Below are 18,774 nucleotides of genomic sequence, written 5' to 3'. Positions count from 1 at the left end.
AACGCCAAACGCGACGCTGTCTGCCTGAACGGTCTAATTTAAGTTAAGTGAATTGATTCCATTTCGACACGCGGATGCGACGCAAACGCGACGCGACGCTCGACGCTCTCAGCCTGAATGTACCTTAAGGCTCTGGCGAGTTCAACGCCATTAAATCAGATGTATATTTTTTTGTTCCATTCTACGACATTTTGTTTAAAAAATATCGTTTAACACATCTTGACATTTATTTTATTAATACCAAAGTATATACTAATTTAATTTGAAAATATTGAGTATGTTGTATTGTTTCCTCTAACACTAAAGTATCTATAGAGACTAGAAATCGGCACGTGCTTAATTTATACATGGCCGAGTAAAATAAACACGTAAGTCATCGCGAGCGCGAATCTTTTGACAATAAATTTTTTATAGCGCTCTCCTTACTACTGACAGCTGTTAAATACTGCGAGAGTGTGTAATTGGTTTTGCTGTACCCCGATTTTGCCGGTTTGAGCAAATAAACCGAGCGTAATAATGTGGTTTTTCCGATAAAAATTTAAACTTACATTTTCGTTTAAAGGCAATGTTGGAGTCGTTGGCACGGATTAATTACATAATTGTAAATAAACAGTAGTAAACTGAAACTTGTTGTATATTATTGCAAACGGTTTCTTGGAATAAATTAATTTTATCTTTTTCTATGTTCCTGTCACAGCCTATTCATAGACAGCCTGTCGGCTTACGGTGGTTTGCATGGAGATCTGCGTACCTACCTAGATATTTGCTTATATTATTCTATTATACGCTGCAGGTTAGACTCAGACACTCAAAAACAAACGAAGATTACTTGCTGGTAGTGAATTCGCTGCGGTTCCTACAGTAGGTACTACACATAAAAAACGAAGAACGCAAGTTCCTAAAATAAAAGAGAAAAAAGGACAAGCATATAAAGAAATCCACCAAAAACATATTTTGCAAATTGTATCGAGTTTTCTGTAGGAAATTTAATCCAAATTCCTGCCTTTTCAACTATTTTTGGTAAAACGTAGGATATCGTTTTACATATTGTTGTTCTATGAACTCCTTTTTCTTTTCCGATACCTATTTGAAATCCAGGATCACTTAAAAGTCGCAAACATATTTGCATTTGTTTTTTTGGACTCAATGCACCATCTCTAGTTTCCACTTTTGGCTCCAAAAAATGGTTAGCTATCCATTCAACATTTTCTTCACTAAATCTATACAGACCGTGGTATTCTTCGGCACGACTTTCTTTTCTTGCGGGATAAAATTTTACAGATCTTATATTCATAAAAGCAGCCATTTCTGCCAAACTTTTTATCAATACTAAATTTCTAAGCTAGGGTTTAACGAGCTTGCAAAAATGTAAGCTTTTCCTTAATATTCTTAGTAATTGCTTATTTTTATTCACACCATTTTTAGACAATGCTAAAAACTTTAGTAAACTTATTTTTAGTAAAAGCTAATACTTACTTTTATTCACTGCAAACTAAGCATTTGCTAGGAAAATGTAAGTTTTAGCTTTTACTAAATGTTTATTCACACTGCCCATTGATAATTTAGGCTTGTCTAAGATACATATTAAAAGTATTCTTAGAATAAAATAATTTTCATCTTCGGCGTCCTGTTACGTTAGGTTGCTGGGGTTTGGGATCCTGTTTGATCCCTCAATCGGCGGCCTTGGGCCCATTGCGATACCTCTGTATTATTATACCAAACCTTCCTCTCGTTCATTCTTTGCTTTAAAGCACTTATTTCAAAGTTCCCGATGTCGCTGATATTGACTTCTTCAGCTTCCTCTAGTCCCTCCCTCCAAAACAGTAAAGTTTTAAAGCGTCGGTTTTCCAGTGCTGGACAGTGGCACAGCAGGTGCTCTATGGTTTCTTTTTCCGTTCCGCATTCTCTGCAGTAGTCAGTGACCCCTCCCTACGTGGGGCAGTTTCCAGTGACGACACTTACAATTATGCGTACTTGGTTCTGTTTGTGCTGTAGTAGCTGTTTTGTCTTTTTGTCATCTACTACTGGCCTCAGTCTTCGAGATGTAGCGCGGTTCTCACGGTATTCCAACGTATCTTGCTGCTTGGTCTTGATGAACTGCCATCAGCTACCTATTATCTATAGCTTCCTTCAGTGTGTTGATCGTCAGTAGTGGATCATTTGCCACGGCCTCTCCCCTGGTCACCTCTTTGGTGAATCTGTTTGCTTCTTGGTTGCGCACCACATTGCTGTGGCCGTGAACCCAGCACAGGGTGGACCCGTCTTGACACAGCCAGGACAGTGCTTCTCGGCAGTCCATTATAGTTTTCGATCTCACTGTTTGGATGGTGATGCTTCTTAAAGCATCCAAGCGAGAGTAGCCAAAGAGTATATCACGATATCTCATATTGTTCTATCATCGATTTTTCCTCGTACACAAGTATCCGCTTCCACCTCTGCTTGTAGAACATTACAGCAATCCGATAGCCTTAGGGATCGTCATATGTCTAGTTCCTCTAAGAAGATGCCTATACCTGTGTCTCTTGAAGTCACGGAAGCATCTGAGTAGACTGCTATCTCTTGAGTGTTCATTACTAGGTTGCTTTCCCATTCTGGAAATTTCCCGACTGTTAAAAATATTTTTTTGATATTTATAATAACTAATTATTTTTATTAGTATTTTTTAATATACCTTTAATCTATTGTTTCAGAAAAGCCGGTAGTAAAACACCATAGTGGGCACTTTAGACACAAAAGTGCTGAAATTTGGGATCCTCATCCTAAATATGAAATTGATGCTTTCGGGAAGATATTGGTTTTAGAACTAGAAAATAATCACAATTTTGTAGCACCTGATTTAGATGTAAGTATTAATTAAACTCTACTTTCATATCAAAATTTTCAGACTGATTATAAACATACTAGAGACACAACATTTGGGAGAATAATAAAATGGTTGGTGACAAATCAGCAAGAATATTTCTGGTTTTATCGAAACTAGATGTCAACTTAAAACAGAGAATCTTAAATATTATCTATGCCTTTTTTTAATTTTTCCAATTTTACGTTAAATATCTACAGACCAGAATATTAACATGCATTAAGTTCAGAGAGTAACATTTTACTGTAATTTGTTTTACAAATACATTTTTTTTAATTCTAGATTGTAAATCATGGCTCACAAAGAGGACACAGCTTTAAACATGATACAAAAATGGGAAAGTGCTTCTACACGGGAAAACTAAAAGATGACACAAACTCAGCAATAGCAGTCAACTTATGCCATGGAATGGTAACGTACATAATATTATATTGTTTTATTAGGATAATTTTAATTGTTGAATTTATTTTCATTTAAATTGTTTTTTAAATATATTTATTGTATCGCGAATTATATTATATCCTATCTTTATTATCTTATATCCCAATTTTAATTAAATATACAGGGTGTCCCACTTAAGATGGATACAAGCCAATATCTTGGTTGTTTGTTGAGTGATCTTCTTAAATCGATTATTAAGTAACTGATAATTGGATATAATTGATTATTGATAATAAACCAGTTGTTTATCCAGTGGCGTCGCAAGTACTTAAAAAATAATAATAAAAATATAAATATCTTATTTTAATGACACGCGTATCCATATTTATAAAAATTAGAACTTAAGTGTCTTAGGTAAGGAGGATTCAATATAATTTATCAGATTTTTGAAATAAATACTGTTCTAAGGGTAGTTTACTCTTGACTCGAAAAATATCAAACCCCATTAAAACGTACATCTATGAGGTATCGCATTTCTTACCCTGGACAAAATGTACGTCTTATAGCCATACAGCTTCCTGCCAAAAATGAAAAAGATCGCTCAACAAACAATCAAGATATTGGCTTGTATCCATCTTAAGTGGGACACCCTGTATATGAGTACTAGATAAATATTTGAACAGGCTCTTTTCAAATATGCGATATAACAGCTTGCATTGTATCTTTCTGTGTACGGAAGCAGTTCATTTTCCCGAAAATCTACGTAACACGAGCAATGCATTTTTTCGTCGTAAAAGCTTGGCGTGCATTTTCGGAAGGACGTACTTACAAGTGGTACGATGCCCGAGTAATTTAACCTGACCCAAGGAGTCAGTCACGTTTGTGAGAGTGACTAATATTACAGATTGATGTACAGAAGCGTGTGTCAATGTTAAACAAAATAATTAATATTTCTTTATTCCTGTTGGTTCAAGTCAAAACAATTTGAAATAGAACATGATTTTACCGTACACAAACAAATTTTTTCGTTCTCTTTTTCGAGTTAATAGGTTTTACTTTTTTTTACTTTTGTAAATGGCGTTTAGCGTATTCTGGAGGAAGCAACCAAATATATAAATGTTTGGAAGGCCCCCTTTACCGTATGTTCAAATACTGTCTCTACCGGTTAGGTTGTAATCAAAAGTGGCTCACCCCGATAACTTTTTTATTTCCCCAGATAAGAAAAACGAGATTTGTTATGTTAGTAAACCTGTTTTACCGGAAATGACTACAGCTTTTGAATTTTAAATGGGATCTTGGGGATTTTTTACTTTATTTGATAGAAAATTACAGTCTGAATAGAATGATATACCATATGTCAGCTTTTGACATTCTTGTTTAAAGAAAAACTGTATTTTAAATTTCAATTTAGAGTGCCATGGCTGTGTAAAAAAACACTAATTTTTAATCAAAAAGCCTTGGAAAAATAGATTTGATCGTCTATTGTTTTTCGTGTCTTGTCTGTAAAGGTCGATTCTCACTATATCTGCCATATCAGCTCCCTTCCGTGTACATAAAATATTATATCATGTAAATGAATAGGACAATGCATACTATCTGTTCAGTTTCCCTTCCGTTCTATATCCTTTCCTTCCATCTTCCATACATATTTTTGGAGGATGGACTGAAGCGTATTGGAAACAAGGTTTTGTCAAGTTCCTACATTGGTACCAGTTCTGTTAAAATTTTGCTGATATTTATTTATTCTTCCACCTCTTAATTAAATCTATTACCTTCTCCAATAGATACAAATTTTTAAAATAAAGTTTTCGTAATGATATAAATTGTACCAAAGATTGTACAATAAAAAGTATGGAACTGATACGGAACGGAAGCTTACGTATAGCGTCAATACAATAAAAATACGGAACAAATATGGAATTGATATGGAATGGAAATGCAAATGAAACCTTAAAGATGCACAAATCGTATTTTTAATCATATCCCAATTATTTTCAAATGGAATGAGGGTGGCTCATTAGCATATTTGGAAAAAAAATATTTTTGTTACGAATAATTTGGTTTGGTTCGGTACCACACAGTTGGTATTTCGAGTCAAATTGTCGTTATGAACCGCATGTTACAATTTCAAATAAAGTACCTATATACGAAAAAAAATTGTGTTTTAAGCAATATATTTAATATATCTGGATTTACGGTAAATTTTTGCCACAATTCCCTTGAACAACAAAAATAAAGTAAAATGCATTTTAATTGTAGTCACTTTTTCACAGTATTAGCATAAAAAAATTAAATATTTTATTCCTCGTATCTTGATATTTTTAAGATGAAACCGTATTCCAGACCGATAAAAAAACATATTTATTATTTATTTTGAAAGAGAAGGTATAACTTTTAATTTCTTCATCGTTAAAATATAGGCGGTTTCTCCGAAGGTTGCCTCCAAAGAAGAATATTTTTCGTTTGAAGTCAACTTCTTCTTCTTAAAAAAACAATTGAAAAAAGCCGTAAAATTCCAGATATAAAAATGGTTGGTGACTAAAAAAGTTATAATTTTTATGATTATATTTTATAATGAGTTTCAAGTTAACTAACCTTAATCTTTTTGAAATCACACATTTCTTTTTTAGTATTAAAGAAAACAAAAAGATACAGAACAGGGATAATGGAATCTACTACATACATTCCTAAACTATTATATGCATATTTTTTAGATTTCAGCCTTTTTCGTAAAGTTGAAAATGTCATACTGCTCATGCGCACTCCTAGCAAAATAACGCATTACGTGTTTCTTTTTGTCTTTTGGAAAACGTTTCTGATGCTTGACTACAGCATGTACCATTTATTTATTTTGACAGGTGACATTTTTCTAGTCAAAGCTTCAAATAATTTATAACCATGCATCATTAAGTAATGTTTAGTCAGAGGATTAGTTTTATTTCGTGATTTGGTGATTGTTGTAACTGTTTTATTGTGCTCGCTAAGTTCAAGTCAAAGACGGTTTCTTGACAGCTGGTGCTCAATACTGGTTCTGTCAAGTTTATACAGGGTGGCGCACCTCACACGCCTCGGTTGATTATACGAAAACGGAAATATGTAAAAGCAAATTTTTTTTGGGTATATGTAGAGAGACAATGTGCATAATTTAAAATTATTTTCAAATGTACAGGGTGTGTCAGAACTAAGATCTATACTAAAATTATATTTTTTCTTATGAAACACCCGGTATTTTATTTCATTTTTTGATTGTTGGGCATAAAATAAGGCATTTATTATAAGGCTTTAATATGTTTAAATGCTTTAGTTTTTGAGATATTTAAATATCCATGCTATATGATCAGAAAATTTAAAATTTAATAATTTATTATAATAAATGCCTTATTTTATGCCCAAGAATAGAAAAATAAAATTAAATACCGGGTGTTCCATAAGAAAAAAATATAACTTAGGTATGGATCTTGGTTCTGACACACCTGTACATATCAAAATAATTTTAAATTATGCACATTGCCTTCCCACATATACTCATAAAGTATTTTGTTTCTACATCTTTCCGTTTTGGTATAATCAACCGAGGTAAATGAGGTGCGCCACCCTGTATTTAAAGGATCAACTTTTTAATAATACTTCCTTGACAAGGGGCATGCTCAGTATAACATAATCGTTGATTGAAAAAATTCTTCAATCAACGATATAAGGTATAAATGAATAGTTTAGAGGGACTAAGAACTCTATAATAGGTCATAATGGTCAAAGTGCAATATGATTGAAAAAAAATTGGCACGTATAGCCGCCCATACTAAAATATGTTAATATCTCGAAAACTGCGACTTTGACTGATTTTGATGTTATTACAAATTTTGTTGCAAATATTATTCCTAATCTTAATTTGAAAACCGCGTTTCGCTAGCTACTGTAATTTTGGAGTTACGATTTTTTTTAAATGTTTAAACCCCTCCCATATCCCCTTACCAACCCCCCAGACGGACAGACGGACAGACAGACAGACGGACAGACAAACTGACAGACAGACAGACAGACAGACAGACACCATGAAAATATTTTGTATTTAGGTCATTTATGACCCAAATAACTCATTTTGAGTGAAATTAAAAAAACTTTTTTTTGCCGATCTTAATAGCCTACCATACCTGTTGGTATGGTCGGCTAATAACGACATAAGCTCAAATAACAGATCGCTGTCATTTGATATGTAAAATTGAATGGGGAATGTAATAAAATTGATCGTCATTTCCAAGCCAACTGGACATTTTTTTTCGATCAAACGGTAGGCAAATAGCAAATTTATTTTTTGTTTGTTAAATGTCAGTTATTTACTGTAATACTGTAATAGAAGTATATTTTAACGTATCAAAGATATAATTATATTTTTAGTGTAAAGATTTTCGTCACAAGACCATCTTCTTAAGGTATATTAAAAATTAGGAAGATAATGACAGCATAAATATTATTTTATTTTATTTGTTTCGTTAATTCCATGATTTTTTTTAAATCAATACAAATGGATCTATTTAATTGGGTAACATTTCTTGTATATATCTTCCATTAACTTAATTGGATTAATATTTCTTAGTTTGGATTTTAAAGGTAACTTAATTAAAGTAATTTGAGAATGAATTCCTGCATTTTTTGACCTTATACGGTACCTTTTCAATTTATAAAGAATTTACCTTTACCTTGAACATATGTAACACTTAGCGGGTAAAATCTGGGTGGCTTATAACTTATTATTATTATTTTACTCTCCATGGATATCAAAGAGATAGCTAAAATGGTGTAATAAAATTTGATAGACAACTACATTGTGCATCTGATTCACTTAAAAATACAGGGTTTTCCATTTGAAGACTTCTTAAGACTCTCTGTATAAGGTAGCATTAGTTTTATTACTGCAACACAATATTTAATAAATAGAAAATCTTCAGTACAATATTTTGTTTTAAAAATTTAAATACGCCTAGAGAAATGGGGTACTAAAATTGTGACCTATGATTGTGACTGCATATTCACAAAGTCGTAAATATTTCAAAAACAGTGAGATTAAAGTGCGGTAAACTAATCAAATTTATTATTTTCTTTTAATGCTAGAAACTAAAAAGGAAATAATATCATAGGTAGATTGATTTAAAAAAATACAACTTTGATATTTTTTATTTATTTAGGTCACCCTGTACCTTCTGAAAATAATTTTAAAAAGTAGTTTAGTAGTCTTCTAACGATCCCATCACTCACAGTTTCTCTAAATCTAATTATTTGGCTACAGTACTGCGTGGCGAACAGCGTCAACAACCCTGTATGTATACTCCCCAATTTTTGATAATGCACAAGAATAATACTTTATAATACCCAGACATGTAATTTTTCGGTGTTGCCTTCAACTCAATAGAACTTTTTATCGCCGAATATGTCTTTGTGATAATATTTTACTTATCAGAATGACATATCCTGTTTGGATGGTGAACATCACCTTTTTCATCTTTTAGACCTTGTCATGTCTTCAGCCAGGTATTTATTATTTGATAACACTGTCAATCGTAAGTTCTTGATAACGCTGTTGGATATTCTTGTTTAGTCCATCCCAAACAGGGTGTTTCAAAAAACATGTGCCATCTCTCGTTGGGAGATTCTTCGCATAAAAATAAGATTTATTTTTAATAGCTACGTAGGTTCCTATTCTGCCACTGACTTTTTTGCTATTGTTTTCAAAGTTGTGTAGGCAGTATAATGCCGATTAAAAGTGATATCTTCATATTTTATCGATTTTCATTTCCTTGATGAGATAAGCACAATTTTATTAATCATAATCAATAAAAATAATACATTATTTATTTAATCTCATTTATTATTATATTTATTTTATTAAAACTTATAAAACTAATGTTCAATGTTACCTACAGCAAATTCAAAAAACAAAGGTAGGTTTTTAAGATAATTACAAAAGACGTGCGAATTTTTAACATACTGTAACTTTTGATATTTTTTGATGAGGAATCAATGAGTACGTATTTAAGACTTTAGCCAGTTAATGACATTAAAAATAGTAAAGATGGCTATTAGATCCAAGTCTAATAAAAGGCAAATTATGTTTGTATTATTAAAGGACCGAAATTGACAAAATATCAAGGGACAACTTTTATTCGGCATTAAACAGCCTACACAACTATGCTAATAAGAGAAAAACAGTGGAGCACAGTTTTTTTAGAAAAACATTTCATTGATAGCCCATATGCACGTCCCTGGTGAATCTGTGGACACTTTTTTAGCCTTGAAATATGTCTTACTTATACTAACTTTTACCCTCAACATTTCAATGGAATTGCTAAAAGCATTTGAAAGAAAATTAATGAAGACTTTAATACCCTGTAGTTAGGAAAACAAGAAGAATCGGACCCATGTTCATATTAAAAACGAAAAATGAATCTTATTTTTACGTGAAAACTCTTCCCATGAGAGATGGCACATGTTTTTTGAAACACCCTGTATAAGCTTTATTTTTTGAAAAATTAATTCATTCGAAATTAATTTTTTATAAATAACATTTTTTGTGGTTTTTAAATAATCTGATCTAATTATCTGATTAAGTAAGTTCTGATCCCGAAGCAGGTCTTCTTGACATAAGATTTGCTTCATTTAGTCTTCTTCTTATAGTCCGTTAGTTAAGTAGGTGCAATTCATTATAAATTTGGAAAGCTGGCAAACGACAGTTTCTTAGCGATAAACTTACAATAAGTCGATCGTCTCGATTAGAAGTTCTCATACGAATATTCCTGGACGTCGTGGTCATAATGCAAAAACCACTCGGTATACTCTATGGTATTAAGGTATTTTTGGAATCGCAAATTCACTGAACTAAACAAATATAAAGCATTTCATTTGAAAAACTAAAACTTAAGTGTAAAAATATATTTGACTTACCCTGTATATCTATAAAAATATTTTTGAAATATGAACTACCATTAAACACACATTTTAAAAAAGGTTTGGAGTGAAAATCTCAAATAGGAATCTTGATACAGAGCTTTTTCGGAACACGGGGCGATCTTGTATGTATGCATTTGTATACTAAGGAGGCTGGCAAAGTCCCTTGTCTTGGGTCGAGATTTCCGTATGTAAGAAGAGTACAATGCGTTTATAATGTACTGAACAAAGGGAGGACAGTAAACATGCTGCCAAACGTATGAAATAAACCGAGAAACTGTGCACATCGCTAAGAGACGTGGAAGCACGTGAAAGGGGATATAGCAGATTTGTCGCAGTTGACCGGTCGACTCAATCAATACCTCTGTCAGTACTTAAAGTTCTAGGAAAAGATGTACGTCATGCGTTCAGCTTCACGATTTAATTACGTCTCGTGATACTTGATTTGTTGCGGAAGTGCAAGCTAGAAACACTTGCATTTTTGGTAAAAATAGGTGGAATTGAGTAGGTGTTCGATAGTGGTCGCGCTATTAGAACTCTGAATTTAAAAATCGATATCTCGAAATCAATTAGAAATAATAGATTGTAGTTTTTTCAAGAACTTTGTTAATATTTTTGCTGTATTTTCTTTGTAGACAGTATGTGAAAATCTTTATCAATAAAAAAATTACACGATTGCTGAAAATTGCTATGCTCTAAAAGTAAATGGATGGATTGTTTACAATTTTTGAATGGAAAAAACAACCTTATCGAATTTTTCTTATGTAAACATATTGTAAAATATCCGATCTTGAAAATAAAAAAAAGTTTCAATATCTAAAGTGGTTCTTGAGTTATGGCCTGTTGTGTTATAAAGTTGAGTTTTTAAATTATCGCGATTACTGACGTTTTCTCGTTATAAAAAAATGACAACCTAACGATATCCTTATAATTCCATTTCAGATGCTCAGAAACATGTCTAATGATTTTATCTAGTTATCTCTTGAAAAAAAAAGTCTTTTAAAAATAAGCGGTTTGCGATCGTGATTTTACTTTACTTGATAGAGAAAGGTGTATCGGCAACGCCGCAACAGCACACCGTCGCGCGTCGCGTCGGTTGGTCGCATTTCTCTCACTCCGACTTAGTAAGATCCCTATGCGATTTACTTCCACACATGTAAATGCCGACCCAAAAGTAACAGTTGCCAGCACGGTATGTATGTGTGTTTATTTAAATACTAAAGTGAAAGCAACGAATTTAAATGGGTAAACTTTGAAATATATCTTATTAACAATACAATGCAAAAAGTTTTATAAAAATTCGTTCACAGTAAATGAATTCCGAGGTTTGTATCCCATAAAGACTTAAAGCACTCCACTGAGAGGTTACAGTAGAAGAATTGATAGTTATAAGAACAATCTTTGGATTGTAGGTAGGGTAAGATTGACGATACGGTGTTTTTAACACTTTTAACAGAACACTGTCTGCTCAATGAACACCTCAATAGATTGAAGCTAAGAAACAATGGAAATTCTGCGGGGAAAATGGGGAAACCTCAGAACACCCTATCACTGAGTACGCCGAGACGACAACCATTCGTGCCATTAACTATGGTGCGACTGATATCGGAGATAGAGACCTAATCTGTGTAAAACCCTCTCAGATATTCCATGTCGTCAAAATCCTGAGACTGTATGAAGCTATAACTCAAGAATAGGGTACAAAAGAGATATACATCAGTCCCGGTGATTAACTTCCTCAGTTCCATACAATTTATAATACAATAAATATAAATATAACTATCTGACTGAATAGATTAAAAATGGGATAGTGTAAATAATAAAAACTTAATAAAAGACTATTTTAACTCAATTCATAATATTGATTTATCTGTATAGGCGATCGAAACGTCTTATTGTTCTGAACAGGTTCCATCTGCAAAATCGGTTGAGATCGTATCGGTGGTTACGACAACACCCAAAAATAACTCTATTGTATTTCTATGGGTTGTACGTTCGTGTTTCGATATAATTTATAAGCCCAGCAAGTCATTTCGATCGTTTCAATTATGATAAGTGAGCTTGTGAGATATTTTAATCGAAGTGATTTGAAAAAGTACCGACAGACCTTGCAGAAAAAGAGAACGTAATTGTTTCTTTTACAGATGTTTTTAAAAGAATACTGACAGGAACATGATTTAATGCGATTTTCTTATATTTAATTCACTATCTAGAAGAAGTATGATAAACTTCTACATGATTTAAGTCAGAGGATATATATCAGTATGTAATTGTATAAAGACAAGATATAATAAATATAGGCCCTATCTTTTTCTTGTAAACCTGAAATATGTCCACTGAATCCTTTGCATTATCGTTTCTTGCAGTACAACCCTTTAATATTTAAACACTGATAGTAACTGACATACAGAAAGCGTCAGCTGTATCAATAAAGATGCAACAGGAAAAAAATCAGCCAGTCCTTATTTTCTTCATGTTGTTGCATTAGAAATAATTTTTATAAATAAACTTTCAATGTTTATTAATATTCAGTGATTATATCATATAATCATTTTCTTAGTCATAATAGATACATGTATATCTGATTAAATGCATCCATTTTATCCAAAAAGATTTTTAAGAAATATGAAATGAATGTTTCATCGGTCTTCTGCTTATTGTCATCTGATGCATTCAAATATTACAAAGATGGGTATATTAAAGTACATACATTATATTGAGCTTAATTATTTTACTATCTATTCTTCTTTATATTTTTATAAGTACATTATTTAAGAAATTTATATATTAGTCTTTTTATTTCGATTGTCTACCAGTTATGACCTATGCATGCGAAACCTGGACACTTAAAACGGACATCATAAGGAAACTGCAGGTCGCGCAACGCTCAATAGAACGAAATATGTTGGGAATAACAAAGAGAGACCGTAAATGAATAGAGCGGATACGACAAAAGACCTAGGTAATAGATGTCATCCACAGAGTCAAATCCCTCAAATGACAATGGGCAGGATACTTGGCAAGAAGAACGGACAACAGATGGATCACAAAAATTACACCATGGTACCCACGGAGAATTAATTGACCTAGAGGAAGACCGAATCTGAGATGGGACCATGATATTAGGAAATTAGCAAGGATAACTTGGGTCCGAATAGTCAACAAGAGACAACAATAGGCCCAACTAAAAAGAGGAGGCTACACCAGAATTGGAAATGATTGAATAAGCTGAAAATGATGATGATTATCATTTAAGATGCTGAAAATTCATAATAGGGGTATCTATTGTTGATTAATAAAGCATGCGAGATTGAATATAGAAACCCGTCTGGAATTAATTTCTTTAGAACTAATACACGAATTTAAAATAGAATTTCAATAATGTTAGTAATACTTTTTTGTTCTCTACACAAAATGTTTTTTCTTTTAAAAAATCGAAATGTTCATTAGTAAGTAACATTAGAACCTAATCACTTTATTTAAATATAAACAACACAACCATGGTAATAGTTATCGGAAAATATGACCCTTTAACAACAGAAAAAATATGACTTTAATCAAAATTAATAATAACCATCTATCAAAGAATGAAATCTTAATTATATTACCATAGGAACGCCTTTTGATTTTCAGGACTGAAAAAATTGAACCATATTTTCATGTGTTTTTTAGAACGATTAAAATTTAATAGTTATCATTTTAGAACAAGCAAAAATCTTTATAAAGAATGCATTTTGCTCAAAATGTCAATAATAAAAAAGTTTTTCCTTTTGTAAAGACAAACCGTGGACATTATACTGTGGAACCGTGCAGTGCTAGTCCTTAAGATATAAAAGTATATGGTAATCGCAAAAAAAATTCCGATGCACGTGATCAACTTTGAGTGACAAGCTGCAGCGCTGCCAGATTGTGATAGATTTATGAGATGAATCTTAATTTAAAAGTGACAAACAATATATTTATTATATCAATTTTTAAAGATTTTACATTTAATTTTTAATTTAATAACTAATATTTTAGTAATTAATTGATTTATTTGTTTTATAGCTTATTTTACTTATTACATATTTTAAGATTATTCTAAGCGTTATTATGGGTTATTTATTTATTTATTGATGTACAACCTTACAACGTCATAAGTGGTAATAACAAGTAAGAAGGTGCTATTAATGCGCAAACTAATAATCAAAGAATTTATTAAAAACTAACGTAGAAATAACTTTGAAAGTGGTGTAATGTGCTTATCAATCAAACTTACTTCTCTGACTGCAGTCAAGGGTTTCGTTCTCGTTCAAAATAGTTTATCACGGAAGCTACAAACTCTTTGCTTCGACTGTTTAATTGCTTCAGCATATTTCCAACACACGATTACAAGAAATGCAATACAAAAACTCGAAAATTTAGTTCTAAAAAGAACTGTTTGTGCTTAAAAGTACAATTTTTTAAAAACAAACTATGAAAATAGGCAAAAATAAGGAATTACTCACAAAGATTCAACAACACGATATTATACAAAATAATAACTGAAATTAGGATAATTATTGTCAAATAATAAACGACAACCTTGCTGAAAACGGCGAAATGCGATCAACATAGCGATGATAAAATTCGGTTTAAACTAATTTTTGCAGCTTTAATATAAATAAAATATCTGCTACAATCATTTGCTCTATAAAGTAAAATGCAGAGCTGCTCGGTATCTTAAATTATACAACAAATTTAAACATTTTTGCCAAAATTTCATTTAGTCAGGTTTATAGACTTAATGTTCATGTCGATATGATTGATGACGTGCATCGGAAAATGTTTTGCGATTACAATAGGTATATATTTTTTAAGTCAACTCTCCTTATATAACTCACTTTTTTAAGCTAACTTTCCAGATGTTCCCATTTATTCAATGTCGTTTTACCTCGTTGGAAGTCATTATTTTTATTTATCTTAATAACATCATTAAATACCATATAAAGGTAGATTAGTATCAGAAGAGCGATATAAATAAACGTATAAGTCTTAATCAAAATCGCGGGGATTTGAATATCTGCAAAAGGCCCCACCGCAACGGGAGTCGCAGCCCGTAAGAAGTACCGAGAAAATTATTCTGATTTACGTCAGATGCGCCTCTCGCGTTTGAGCGGTTCCTAAAGCGACGAAGGTTTAGGGATGTTGATGCATAAAAAATTATCGATATTGTAATTATGACGTGATGACTACATAACTTTCGACTCTTAATAGTTTGAACTTGTCGCGTTTTGTTTTCGGAAGGAGAGTTTTCGATTTACTCTAGCAACGTCGCTGCTAAAGGCGGGTTCTCATTAGTCTATTTTATTGATCAATATCATTGAATCTATGTCATTGATATAAAACAGATTAATGTGAACATTATTTCAACCATATTGTTCAATGTTTTCGCATTTCTAGAAAACTGGAAGCCATTTCTACTTTTGGTGGACCAATCGTATTGATTCAATGAAATTGAATAGTGCTTGCTCGTGAGAACAAGCTGGAACAAGCGTTCAGTCGCATCGAAGTGTTTTTCGGTGTGTGTTTCTGTTGAAATAAGTAAATCAAAATGTCGTTTAAATGGAGGGATTTTCATGTTGCAAAATTTCTGGGGTTACATCAGGCAGAGGAATGTTTATGGGACTTCAAATCTGAAAATTAAAAAATATAACGCTACGGGAGAAAAGTTATGAAAATATTCGTGTTGGAATAGACATAGAACCTTTAACCGATGTTAAAAACAAAATCAAAAGTAAAATTAAATGTTCACACGCAAAATTTTCTTCTTGGCAACCATTTTTAAAACTAGATAGAATGTTCAATATTCTTGAATCATGTGAACGAATTTTCCATTTATTTCTATGTTCAGTGGTGTAGATTCAATGATATTGATCAATAAAATCGACTAATGAGAACCCGCCTTAAGGAAGTTGATTCAGCGTAGGTGTACCGGGTGGCCAAATAAGAATGGACCCCGGCTGTATCTCAGAAACTATAATTATCGTATAACTTTGGGAAAAAATTCTAATAAGTAAATCGACCAAGAGAAATCGCTGGAAATTATTTTCAAGTTCAAAAATTGTCCGCTAGGGGGGTGCATCTGTGATGGCCAATCAGAAAATAGGAATTTTTCCCAAAATATATATATACAACATATAACATACAGGTGAACAGATATTTTAAATATTGCTATTGTAATCAATGGGAAATTGCATTTTTTTATATAGCGTATTTTGCTCTATATCTCATAAAATAAAGTGGTGGGGGAAGGTTAAACTGTATTTTTATTAAAATAAAGATAACTCTGATTTAGATTAGCTGATTTGAACCAACTACTATACTACTACTACTGCCATTACTCGCTGACGACTATTTGACGCGCATCAGAAGATGGTCACGCAAGGCGTTTTCTTTCATGAGTTTTTCTGTGACTGAAAAGCCCGATACGTGATGTTATCTGTCTACCTCACTCCGGACATTCAAAAATCTCATTGCTTTGTTGCCTCTTTACTTTTTGGTTGTCGCTGTTAACTGAGTTTACAATTCTTCTCCATTCCGTTCTATTGTGAGCTGCTTCTTCCTTCTTCCCACTCATTCTGCTCAAAAACAAACTAGGGCTCGTTTAAAAGAGCTCTTCTTTCTTAATAATCTTCAGTAAAAATTTTGTCTCCATAATTTTTTTCGCGCTAGCTAGAGGGCTCTATCTGACATCATAAGAGATTAATATACGTTAGAGTTAGTTAATATACAAGTAAGAGTGGTAATGAGCTAGATTGGTCCTGGTCTTGGCGGTCTGGGTCTTAGTCTTGCACAAAATGTCAAAGTATGTAATTTATTGTAAATACTGTTTTCGCGACTTTTGCATAACATTTTTTCAATATTTTCAATATAATATATTGTTATATAAAATTTTTTATGAGAAAAATATTCTTTCATTTGCATTAAATTACATTAAAAACGATTTTTTAACTTTAAGGATTTTTTTTTATGAAGAAAGTGCCTCTAGTAAATAGTTTACTAGTTACTAGGTTTACTAGTTATATAGTGGTCAGGGCCGCGTTGAGGTGATTTGGTACTCTAGGCACCATTTATTTTGCCACTCCTTCAACTAATAAAAATTCAAGTAAAATATGTTATTTAAAAAATGCCGCCCTCTATTAGCCTGCTGCCCTAGGCAGCCGCCTATCTTGCCTAATGGATAAAGCGGCACTGATAGTGGTACTTGCTGTAAACGTCTTGCAGCAAGACCAAGATCAATACTTGTCCCTGCAATACCTTGGTAAAGGGCAGTACCTTGGTAAAGGCTCTTGAGCAATACTACTTATTAGACTGCAAGATTAAGGGAGTCTTGGTCTTGCATTTGCTCATCACTCCTTAAGACAAAATTGTGTATAATATCAAAGATATTTTTACGGATTTAAAAAAAATAAAAAAACTTATAGGGGTCAATCCAAAAACTGACTGCCCGGTCCAGCGCAGGAAGCGCCTTATATGCTGTAGCGGCTGCTTCTAGAACCTACCAGTAAATTCTGCTGTCTGGCGCGAAATTACAGAACTCGCTTTTCTTCTACTTCTACAGATGTTGATATCTTCTACAGATGATACATCTTGACAATATAATAATCACAGATATATAACATATTATCGATCCTTTCATATATCGATATATTTTATATATTCCTACGCACGTTGCGATGCCGGGAGGTCGTACTTCGTCGACGGAGGAGAGGCTGAAATTCTTTAAATTAATTAAGCCGACAGTTTACTGCGTTCTGCGAGCCGAAAAAGAGATACGCGGAACTAATAAAGTCGGTACTTGATGGAGACGACGCCCTCCAGGTGACAAGGAGCAACCCGGTTCGGTTCCAAAATTTTTTTTAGACCAAACGAGATTCCGCGTTTTGCATTTCGAACGCATTAATTTAATTTGTAATAAATAGCAGTTTCATGCAAATATTGCGTGGTGTTGCTAATCGGGTTGGTTGTCACGAAATGCCAATGTATATAAAATATAGTATGGTGGTGACAATTTCGATGCTCAACACTGGCATCTCAGAAATTACGAGAGATATGAATTCGGTTAAATGGGATAAAAGTTGCATAATTAGAAATTTGACAAACACCTATGAAGAAAACCGCGGTATCTTGATTAGTTTCGGATTTATGTCAATAAAATTAAAATATTTGAAAAAATTTAAAAAATGGAAAAAGACAATCAAGAATGAGGTAGGATCAAAATTGACAATTCAAATGAAGTAGGAACTTATCATTTGTAGAGCACTCGGGAAAAACGATGAAAGTCATTTTTTGATATTTGCTGATCAAATTTTTCATGTTAAAAAATTATACTTTTTGGTATCTAAATAAACGGAAATAACCGTTATCGATATTTCACATGGAAACAGGTATTTAAAAATGAGAAAACCCATAAAAGTAAATGCGTAATTTGAATTAAAAATTGGTTTTTGGACCCTCATCGTTTTTCCCGTGTGCTCTTCATTTTTATTAAGCACTAATGGTTAAGTCATGCATATAAATATCACCAAATCCGAAATCAGTTTTACTCAAAGAGGTTCTTTGTCTTCAGCTTT

At 32.6% G+C, this 18,774-nt stretch overlaps 1 protein-coding gene across 5 annotated transcripts in view; it reads left to right on the top strand.

Moving 5' to 3' along the window:
• Positions 1-18,774, top strand: part of LOC115876003 (A disintegrin and metalloproteinase with thrombospondin motifs 9) — a 324,094-nt gene that overhangs the window by 177,597 nt on the left and 127,723 nt on the right. For all 5 annotated transcript variants that reach the window (XM_030891658.1, XM_030891657.1, XM_030891659.1 and 2 more), the window contains 2 exons: positions 2,691-2,842; positions 3,143-3,271. In XM_030891658.1, the coding sequence (XP_030747518.1) occupies positions 2,691-2,842; positions 3,143-3,271 (281 nt within the window). The remainder of the gene's footprint in view (positions 1-2,690; positions 2,843-3,142; positions 3,272-18,774) is intronic.

Source organism: Sitophilus oryzae, unplaced genomic scaffold, assembly GCF_002938485.1.
Source record: "Sitophilus oryzae breed Bouriz unplaced genomic scaffold, Soryzae_2.0 scaffold_1396_pilon_pilon, whole genome shotgun sequence".
Taxonomy (NCBI): Eukaryota; Metazoa; Arthropoda; class Insecta; order Coleoptera; family Curculionidae; genus Sitophilus; species Sitophilus oryzae.
The sequence above is the reverse complement of the archived record's forward strand: the minus strand, read 5'-3'. Positions and strand labels throughout refer to the sequence as shown.